The sequence below is a fragment of the Monoraphidium neglectum genome (genome assembly GCF_000611645.1).
Source record: "Monoraphidium neglectum strain SAG 48.87 unplaced genomic scaffold scaffold00098, whole genome shotgun sequence".
Taxonomy (NCBI): domain Eukaryota; kingdom Viridiplantae; phylum Chlorophyta; class Chlorophyceae; order Sphaeropleales; family Selenastraceae; genus Monoraphidium; species Monoraphidium neglectum.
This window is the reverse complement of record NW_014013530.1, coordinates 26,423-36,291: the sequence shown is the minus strand read 5'-3', so window position 1 is coordinate 36,291 and position 9,869 is coordinate 26,423. Positions and strand designations below refer to the sequence as shown.

At 61.3% G+C, this 9,869-nt stretch overlaps 2 protein-coding genes across 2 annotated transcripts in view; one reads left to right on the top strand and one right to left on the bottom strand.

The window, feature by feature from the left end:
- The window catches only part of MNEG_1049 (putative ribosomal RNA methyltransferase NOP2), a gene marked incomplete at both ends in the record, with an annotated part of 12,796 nt that extends 7,138 nt beyond the window's left edge, over positions 1 to 5,658 (bottom strand). The window contains 12 exons of the mRNA XM_014050473.1: positions 26 to 145; positions 418 to 582; positions 1,027 to 1,472; positions 1,641 to 1,821; positions 2,758 to 3,136; positions 3,324 to 3,376; positions 3,741 to 3,875; positions 4,068 to 4,167; positions 4,359 to 4,441; positions 4,690 to 4,800; positions 5,276 to 5,416; positions 5,545 to 5,658. Of these exons, the coding sequence (XP_013905927.1) occupies positions 26 to 145; positions 418 to 582; positions 1,027 to 1,472; positions 1,641 to 1,821; positions 2,758 to 3,136; positions 3,324 to 3,376; positions 3,741 to 3,875; positions 4,068 to 4,167; positions 4,359 to 4,441; positions 4,690 to 4,800; positions 5,276 to 5,416; positions 5,545 to 5,658 (2,028 nt within the window). The remainder of the gene's footprint in view (positions 1 to 25; positions 146 to 417; positions 583 to 1,026; positions 1,473 to 1,640; positions 1,822 to 2,757; positions 3,137 to 3,323; positions 3,377 to 3,740; positions 3,876 to 4,067; positions 4,168 to 4,358; positions 4,442 to 4,689; positions 4,801 to 5,275; positions 5,417 to 5,544) is intronic.
- An 816-nt stretch (positions 5,659 to 6,474) lies between these two features.
- On the top strand, positions 6,475 to 9,749 carry MNEG_1048 (Ubiquilin-1; the record flags this gene model as incomplete). The annotated part of the gene is made up of 11 exons (XM_014050472.1): positions 6,475 to 6,658; positions 6,782 to 6,842; positions 7,047 to 7,122; positions 7,259 to 7,372; positions 7,540 to 7,599; positions 7,748 to 7,831; positions 7,977 to 8,271; positions 8,417 to 8,547; positions 8,716 to 8,923; positions 9,084 to 9,364; positions 9,651 to 9,749. The coding sequence occupies 11 exons, from the start codon at positions 6,475 to 6,477 to the stop codon at positions 9,747 to 9,749; spliced, it is 1,593 nt and encodes a 530-aa protein (XP_013905926.1).
- Between the last annotated feature and the right edge of the window lie 120 nt (positions 9,750 to 9,869).

Here is a 9,869-nt window from a genome sequence, read left to right as displayed (position 1 = left end):
TGTCCCCCCACCCCCCACCACCCACCGGCCGCGGGACCTCGCATGCCTCCATGAACTCCACCGCCTCTGCCGGCTTGAACAGCCCCAGGATCTGGTCCAGCAGGAAGGAGTTGTACCCGTAGTACACCGCCAGGTCACGCTTGAGCTGAGGGGGGAGGCGGGTGAAGGGGCAGATTCGGGAAAGAGCCGCGCTGAGGTGGGCTATGGGGTGATTGGGAAAGTTCATCCTTTGTCAGCCTGGGTTCATTCAAAAATGGTAGACAGGCACATTTGCGCCATCCCAAACAGCCTCAATGTACGCACGCTGCGTTGCGGAACAAGAGCGCGCATAAAGCGCGCCGCCTCAGTGCTGCACACCGTTCAGAGGCACCCTCATCTGGGCACTCCTCTGGCCCCATGTGCCGTGCCGCCCCCCACCTGGTCCACGTAATCAGCCCGGCTGCGGCCCGCCTGCCTCATGGTGGCAAAGCTGTCAAGCACCCCCACGGTCTCCTTCAGCCGCCGCCGCACCACCTCCAAATCGGGCGGCGCATGCGCCTCGGCCTCCACCTCCTGGCCGCTTGGCAGCGTGAAGCGCTCGTGCTGCGCAGGGCAGGGGGAGATTGGAAACAGCAGTATTCAGGTGTCTTGTTGCAGGCCACCAGCACTTGATGCCCGCTGCACAGTTGCCTGCCATCGCGCTTACGCCGCTCACACGTGCCATTTGATGGCTCGCACTACCGGAAATGCTGCGCCAATCGACTTGTCGTAGCCCTGCTATGTGCACGCACACACGTCCACACACGCTCACATGCGTGCATGCCCATGAGCGCGCACGCACGCGCACGCACACACACACACACACACACACACACACACACACACACACACACACACACACACACACACACACATGATGCACAGGCATGCGCCCACTCTCGTGATATCACTGGATCACCCAACCCTCACACAACTGCATGCAAGCATGAACGAAAACGCGCTCAAGCATGCAAAAACGCATGCGCTCATACCCACGCAAAAGCTCACCTCCTCAATGTTGGTGTCCAGCCCCGCCGCCATTGTGCGCGCCTCTGCGTCAGCGTCGGCCGCAGCACGCCGCTGCGCCTTGTCCAACAGCCGGCTGTGGCGCTCTATGGCCAGCTGGTCATCGTCATCGTCGTCGTCATCGCTGTCCTCCTCCTCCCCCTCCTCCTCCTCCTCCTCCTCACTGCCCAGGAGCCCGCCCCTCTTGCCGCCTGCGTCGCTGTCATCGCTCTCGCTGCCCAGCAGGCTGCCGCCCTCCTCTTCCTCGCTGCCATCCTCGCCCTCGCTGCCGCTGCCGGTGCCCTCGTCGCCCTCCTCCCCACCAAACTCATCGCCCAAGATTCCCAGCAGCTGGTCGTCGTCGTCAACGAAACCGCCGCTGCCGCTGCCGTCGTCGTCATCGCCCATGCTCCCCTCTTCATCGGAGCTGCTCGGCGACGGCTCGCTGGCTGGAAGGGGCGCCGATGGCGGTTTTACATGCATAAGGTGGCAAGTCAAATTTTTGGTGTGGGCACCCGTTATAGCAGGCAACAAGAGCTACTGGAAGGGCCAACGTGCGGCTGCTCCACAGCCTGCGCCTTTGCCACGGGCATCCCCCAAACGCCCCCGCAGCTCACCTCGCTGCTTGGCATGCTTCTCAAGCTTGGATGGCAGCCGCTTCTGCTGCACCTGCTGCTGCTTTTTGCCTCGGGCTGTCGGCCGCTTGTCCTCCGGCTCGCTGTCACCACTGCTGTCAACCGGCGCCGCCTGCTTCTTGGGCTTGAGCCACTTGGCATTCTCATCTGAGAATCCTTTCACCTGTTTGCGTGTCAAAGCATGAGGTGGCAGTAGGTTGATGCCGCACAGGGCCCCTTGCGCAGCAGCACAAATCACCGGACGGCGGCGACTGGTGCGGCGGCTGTCGACGGAGCTGTGCCGCAGTCCCACACAGCGCCGCAGCATTGCTCAAGGCGCTTAACAAACCTTTTTAGAGGCAGAAGCGGTCGCTCCGGCACCCGGTTTCCTGCAAAATGAGCAAAACGATCAGCGTACATCCCCACCACCGTGTCGCAGGCAGCTCGAGAGCAAGGGCTGAATACCTCTTTTGTGAAGCACGTGGACCTGCTTGCTGGGGCTTCGCCATGGCGCGCTGCTGAGATCAAACCTGTCGGCGCTCTCATGCACAAACACAATATGCCTGAAGCCTGTGCGTCGACGGCTATCAGTGATCAAAGGCATAACCGGATTTGCACCGCACTCCACAGTCAGAGCGCTGCATGTTGCGCTCTCCAGTGTCACTTGGACGACACTCCCGCCACGGCGCACAGATGATAAGGTCAAGGGTTGCGTTAGAGATGATTGCCACTCTGTGAGTTGAAGATGAATGTCACATGGCACTGGACTTCCGTGACACGTGATGCAGAATGGGCAAGTCTGACATCAGACCGCTTTGACCGCAATCTTGACATCAAATGCAACCACCAATGCCCCAAGTCCAAACTGCAAGGGTCTGTAAGTGCCGTCATAAAAGTATGATACATGAAAGAAATAGAGCGAGGGTCAAGTGACCCGTGAAACCCAACCGTCACAATATCGCCTACTGCTACCACGCGCCAAGCGGTCACCCAGGCCCGCTCTCAGCCTCCCTCAGGCACTGACAAGGAAAGTGTCGTGAAGCATGTACACACAGCCACGCGGATCGCTCAGGACCCGCGCCTCCACGTCACTGAGTGCAGTGCCACCCAGACCACACACCGTCTCGATAAAATTGGCATCACTGCCCCCGTGGATGCCACCCGCCAAAGCCGTGGCCTCCCTGGCCGCGGTAGCAGCGCGTGTGCTGTGAGCGCTGCTCAACACCACCTCGAGCCAAGAGCAGCCCTCGCCGTCGCTGCCCACGCCACCCAAATCCATGTGGCCCAGCAGTGCCAGCGCCCTGGTCAGGGCGGCCACCTGCCCTGGGCTGGCAGCAGGGTCAAAGGGTGCCACCCCGAGCAGGGCATGCGCATGGCGGCCCAGCAGCAGCGCGTCCAAACGGCCGGTGGCGTCCTCCAGCTGCACCTTGGCCGCCAGGGACCATTCGCCAGTGCGGCGGCAGCAGCGGCACATCGCCGGAGGGTCGGCTGGGAGGTGCCTGCGGTATCGGAATCGAGAGAGAGCGTGGCGTAGAAACCGCCCTTCTTGCATGCCAATGGGCAAGAGCCACATCACACCAAGGGCAAAGGCGTTGCATCTCAGTGCCCCCTTAGCTGCCAGTTTGCACGCCACGTGCATGAGCGGCGGTTGATGCGATGAGCTGCCAGCCTCCCTGATGGCCCTACCTGGTCATGCGGACCAGCAGGCGGTACGTCTCACTGACTCCCTCCAGCCGTCGCTGCAGCACATGCCGCACCGTCACCAGGGGGAGCCCGCGGTGGTTTGGGCACCAAGTCACAGGACGCGTGGCTACTGCAACGGTGTCGCCGGATGCTTGCCGCGCAGCCCAGGCGGCTTCAAAGTGCGCGTCTGCCACGGCAGGAGTGATGCGGCTGCAGCTGCCGGTCACGAGCGACAGCTGGCCCTGCCCTTGTGTGTGAGGTGAGAGGAAAAGCGAATTTACAACACGGGGTGTTGCTCCGCTGCGAGTCAGTGGGGCTGGAGCGCATGTGCCAGGTGTAGGCTGACTGCATGGAATCATCGCCCCCTGCGCTCCCCCCTCGGTCTCTCAAACGGCCCCTTCCCTGATTGCCGCCACGCACCTCGTGCAGCTGCTGCCCCACCACCTTGAGCTTCACCCAGTCCCCCACAGCTGGCAGGGGCCGCCGTGGCTGGCCTCGAGGCTGTGGAACCACAACAGGCAGAGCTGTGCCCAGGGGTGGCAAGTCGGGCAGCACCTGGCGGGTGGTCCACGAGTTCAGGGTGATGCTCATGGGTGTTTTAGCGAAATGCTGAAACTTGCAACGGGACAGCATGTGAGGCCCGGTGCTGGGGTGGTGATAGCACGACAACCAGAAGGGGCAATCACAACAACATGCCGGAATGGTTCGGCTCACACCCACTTCCGCACACATTAGCACCCCGCGCACCTCAACGCCCGGTTCCCCTGGCAGCAGGGGCATCACCCGGTAGCACGGCGCCGCGCGCAGCTGCTCACGTCCGCGAAACACGCCCGGTGGCATGTGCGCACTGCACACCGCGCAAACAACAATGATATGTTAGTCGGCACGATTGCGGCAATATACAACAACCGCCGATGCAGTGTGTGGCAGCACATGCACCTCGCCTGTGAGATGTGTGTGTCACACCAGTTGTGCCGCTCTCGTGCTCATGGCACGCTCAATGTGCCCACCCTGCGCCCGTGGCACCCTGCACCTCACTTGCACGGCATGGGGCGTGCATCTGTGGAGTCCCACACGAAAAGGACCGCCTCCAAGGGCGCACGGCTGTCAATGGCCAGCACCTGGCGGTGAGAGCCAGGCGGTCGTAGGAGCAGTAGCGGGAAGGGAGGAGTCGTGGAGATGGATGCATACTGAAAACACTGTGCATGCACGTCTTTGTCCACCAACACAGAATGCAAGGGCCTGGGCCTTCACTTGACAGCTGCGCTGTGTGTGTGTGTGTGTGTGTGTGTGTGTGTGTGTGTGTGCACGCGCGCACGCGCGCGCGTCTTGTGTGCGCAAGCGAGCCGTTCATGCTCGGGCACCACACCTTGCAGCGCATGTCGAGGATCTCGCCCGGCGCATATACACGGAGTGCGTTCTGCTGCTGCGGTGTGTGAGAAGGCTGCTGCTGCTGCTGCTGCTGCTGCTGTTGCTGCTCCTGCAGTGCCGTAGTTGCAGCCTCATCCAGGAGTGGTAGCTTCAGGTCCATCACTTTGCGCAGGAAGTAGGTAGGGCGGCCTGGGGCTGGGGTGGATTGGGGATTGGGGCAGGGGTAGGAGTGCTAGGATTTTGGTTAACTACCGTCTGCACATGGGCGTTTCAGGACATGAAGGTGCATGCGCATGCACATGGCAGGGCGCACATGTGCACCCGCAAGAGCTCATGCTGTAATTGAACACCACAGCCGCTAGATAGCCTGGGTCTGACCTGTTTCACTGCTAACAAGGGAGTGCTGCACAGACAACAGCCGCAGTTGCGACAAGGTGGCCACATCCTCAGGAAAAACCTGTCGCATCAAGGGCATGATGAAGCCTGAGTCACAGCCGCGCCTATCGCTGGGGCTGCAGAAGGCTGCCACTCTAGTGTGAGGTCGTGCCGCGGCTGTGCGCCTGCCGATTATGCGAGCGACCCACCTGCCATGCCGCCTCGCGGCCTCCCCCAAGCCTGTAGGGCACGTCTGGCGCTGCCAGCGCCCCGCCAAACATCAGGTAAGAGAACGGCCGGGACGGCGCCAGCTGCCCCATCAGCTGGATGCGGCCGCCCCAGAACTGAACCTGTGGGTTGCATTTAAACATGTGTGTGCGTGTGCGTGGTGCGCTGATCACGCCCCTCAGCCGCTGTAAGCGGTTGTACAACCGTTATTTCACCACACCGCAGCCCGCCGCGACGATTGCGTGCCCACCATCACATTCTGCAGGCGGATGATGTCGGCCGCGGCTATGGCCTGCGGCATGGTTCCCGGCTCCCGGCTGAAGACGATGACCTCTACGCCGCACTGCAGCTCAGGGTCTGCCATGGTGCTGGCATCCATGATGCGTAGGTTGACTACATGGTCTACAAATCAGGCAGTATCATTTGAATGGATGCAGTGTGTATGAGCACGTGCCTATTGAGCGCGGCTGGCACAAAAGAGACATCAACAACGTGCACACAAACAGTGCAGGTGCTGATGTGAAGGTCCATCGCGCCCCACGAAACGGCGGGCCACCCACCTGAGCCGCGGGATGGGCGGGGAAGCGAGCAGTCCAGCAAAATACCGAACACTGTTGCCTGGCGCTGCACGTCGGGTGCGCCGGCAGGCAGGCCCCGGACACGTGCCACGGCCTGACCTAGCGTCTCCAGTCGCATCTTGCTGGCCTGCGGGCAGCTTGTAAGCGTCCCAGGGACGGCGTCCCAGTATTCCAGCCTTCTAAGCCCCGCCGTATATGCCGGCACAGAAGCGCAGCTGGTGCTGTACTGTCAAAACACTGGGGACAGCTGCAGGCAGAGCTCAAGCTGTTGATCTTGGCGCGGTTGTGATCTGCAAGAGTGGTGTCCAATGGCAAGCACCTGCCAGGCATCATGTTACGATTATGTTGCGATCGCACCAATTCAGAGCTTGCAGCTGCAGGGTCGAGCTGCCAGCGCTTACGGACGCAGCTTCTCGCCCGCTCTCTCGGCGCACGGGCTTACAGTACTGTAGACTCCCTGTGCAGGAATCATGTCTCGCTTCATTCATAGCGCATGCCTTGGTGTACAGCTATAAGGCTTGGTTGCGCTACTCTGCAGCCGGGGTCGCGTGCGTTGAAGAGCATCACCTAATTTTGATCTGTCTTAGTGGACGCAACACGCTATGGTTCGACTAACAGTGAAGCCAACGGCGGGCGGTAATAAAATAGAGCTCGACACGGGGCTGGAAAAGACCGTGCTGGAGCTCAAGGAGGAGCTCGCTCCCAGCTGCTCCATCCCGGCCACGGAGCAGAGGCTTGTCTGGCGCGGACAGATCCTGAAGGACGAGCGCTCGTTGGAGAGCTATGGTGCGTCTTCACAGCACCACCCGCGCCGACCAAGCGCACCCTAGGTCGGGTGTCGCATCGCCTTGTTTGCATAGCGCGCTGAAACGCAGACGTGACCTTATCCATGCGCGATTGGACCTGCAGGCATTGCTGAAGACCATATCCTGCACCTCGTGCGTGGCAAGCCGCAAGGCGGCACCCAAGGGTGAGCAGCGCCTGCATGTGGGAACCATGTGGTGCGCCCACTCTGCCCTTGCGGAGCATGGAAGCCGTGGCGGTTCAGTACTGCTGGTCTGCACCAGCGTGCAGGCTTATTCAGCATGCACCCATCATCGGCATATGCATCCAGATAGTGCCCACTCACGGCTGCCTTTGCCTGCCTGCATGTATCTCCGTGAGCGCACGCCAGGTCCTCGACTGCAGGCGGGGCCTCCTCTTCGGCTCCCACCTTGGCTGGCAGCGCCACGTCCTCCGGGGTTGCAGCGGTGCGTAGTTGCATGCGGATGAGCGAGCTGGGTCTGATGTACCTTTGAATTTTTTCGTGCACCACTCATAACTCAATCAAGCGATGCAGCTTGGGCTCTTTTCCATACGAGCAATGCTCTGATTGGTACCCCGCAGGCGGGCCTCAGCACGGCTGCGGCTGGAGGCGCTGCTGCTGATGCTGGTGCTGGCCTGGGCGGTGGACCCGAGGCCATGATGGCGCAGATGGCCAACAACCCTGTGATGCAGGCGGTAGGTTCAGGGCAGCACAGATGCTGCTAGGGCTCATTCTTTTTGTGTCTGGAGGAACCCACACCGGTTGCGTCTTTCAAGCTGTTGTTTGCTCTCTTAGCCTTTCGGCTATTGACCTGGTCACGTCCTCCAACCTCCATTGGCCCCTCTGCCTCATCTGCCATCAGATGATGAACAACCCTGAGCTGATGCGCACCATCATGCAGGCGCACCCGGGCATACGCGAGGTGAGCATGTGCGTTGGGGTTCGATCGGGATTCGATTTACCTGCGGATGAATTTGTACAAAATTTCCGTCCAGGGCACAGCTGTGCTTGCAGCCTGGCCGTTGTGATTGATGCCGCCTTGCTTTTCCTTCCTTTCTTCCCACCCGCAGCTTACTGAGCGCAACCCTGAGTTTGCCCAGCTGCTCAACAACCCTGAGCTGATGCGCGAGTCCATGCGCATCATGTCCAACCCAGTGAGTGGATACAGGCCTGGATCCGCTTTGATCTTCTATCGTAGCGGTATCCAATCAGACTGGCAGATGAACCCTCCTTATGCCAGGCTGCTGGTGTGAAGCTCCAATCGGCCTGCCGTTTCCTCCCCGCGCCCCCCTACCCTAGAACCTGATGCGCGAGTACATGCGCAACAACGACCGGGCCATGTCTAACCTGGAGGCACTGCCAGGCGGCTTCAACGCGCTGCGCCAGCTGTACGAGAACGTTCAGGAGCCTCTCATGAACGCGACGCAGGGCATGGGAACAGGCGGCGACTCGCCTGCCAACCCCCTGGCTAGCATGCTGGCAGCGGCGGGCTTGAGTGGCACTGGCACGGGGGCGGCTGGCAGCGGCGGTGCTGGGGCTGGCACCAACGCAAGCGGGACGCAGCCGCTCCCCAACCCCTGGGCTGGTGGCACAGGTGGGCTACACCACGGAGCCAGGCCAATACTCAATTGCATATATGCTGATTATCATCTGGCAAGGAGCCCTGCATGATGGACGCTACCTGAATGAACTCAAGGCTGGTTTTGCTATCTCATTCTGTGTTGGTGTTTGTCTGCCAGGTAGCGCTGGAAGCGGCGGCGGCGCGGCAGGGGGCGGCGACCTGGCCGCCCTGGGTGGGCTCGGTGGGCTCGGCGGCATGGGCGCTATGGGTGGCGTTGACAGTGGCATGCAGGCAGCGATGATGCAGCAGGTGGGTGTATTTGACGCAGTGATAAGGTGGCGTGGGCAGCTGCTCCTTTTGCCAACGACAATGTTCTCCTTTCTCCAGTCCTCAACCCTTGCTTTTGTGTGTTGGCTTCCGTGGCCAAGACTTGGCCAATACTGACGCCTCCCCAACCTTGCCTTTCGATACGCCCAGCTGTCTGACAACCCCGCGATGATGGACATGATGGCCTCCATGATGAGCGCCCCGGGGGTGCTGGACAGCATCGTGGCTTCCAACCCCATGCTGCAGCAAATGATGGACTCGAACCCCATGCTGCGGCCCATGCTCAGCAACCCTGATTTTGTGCGGTCAATGCTCAACCCCCAGATGATGTCGGCGGCCATGCGAATGCAGCAGGCACGTGCGCGTGCGGGTTCTAGGTGTCTAGGGCGGGGTTGCGCTCGTGCAGGTTTGCGTGCATTGCCACCGTCGCCACCGCTGCTGCTCCTTCTCCTGCTGTAGCACCACCCATGGCTGCCACTCTCCCCATCAGCAGTCACTTGGAGGAACGGGTGCTGCAGCCGGCACGGGAGCTGGCACGGGCGCTGGCACGGCCGGTGCACCGGGCGATCTGGCGGCGCTGCTGTCGGGCATGATGGGCGGCGGGGGCGCGTTTGGCAGCGGCGGCGGCGGGGCACCTGGCAGCGGCGGCCTGCCTGACATCAACTCGATGATGGCCGCCCTGGGCGGGCTTGGTGGCCTTGGTGGCCTGGGTGGCCTGGGGCCCCTGGGGGCGCTCGGCGCGCCCCAGCCCGTGGCGGACCCTGAGACGGCTTTTGCCAACCAGCTGCAGCAGCTGCAGGTGAGCGGCGCGCACAGTCTGTAGTGGTCATTTAAAGAATTTTTCAGGCTAGGCTTTTTGCCCCCTTGAGTATTTCTTCACTGCTATCACTTCTGATGTCTCTCTCTTCTGTCATGACAGCACCTCAAAGGCACCCACATGGTTCGTGCATATGGGCATGAGTTGGTAGTTTTTTTGTTGGTGCATACGTGCATTCACGCATCTTCATGCTCTGCTCATCCACCGACACACGCCAGCGACCTGTGCTCAAGGCGTCGTTTGCGCTGTGCCCGTCACCCCTGCGCAGGAAATGGGCTTCTTCGACCGCGATGCCAACATCCGTGCTCTGCAAGCTACCGGTGGCAACGTCAACGCGGCTGTTGACAGGTTGCTAAGCGGCCCGTGATACATCACGCACAAGCCAGTCGCTCTCCCGCCCTGTCTGCTGTACAAGCAGCAACCAGCTGAGCTTGGGCTGTGGCCTGCGCAGTTTACCGTTGATAGACCCGCCCTGCATTTTGACAAT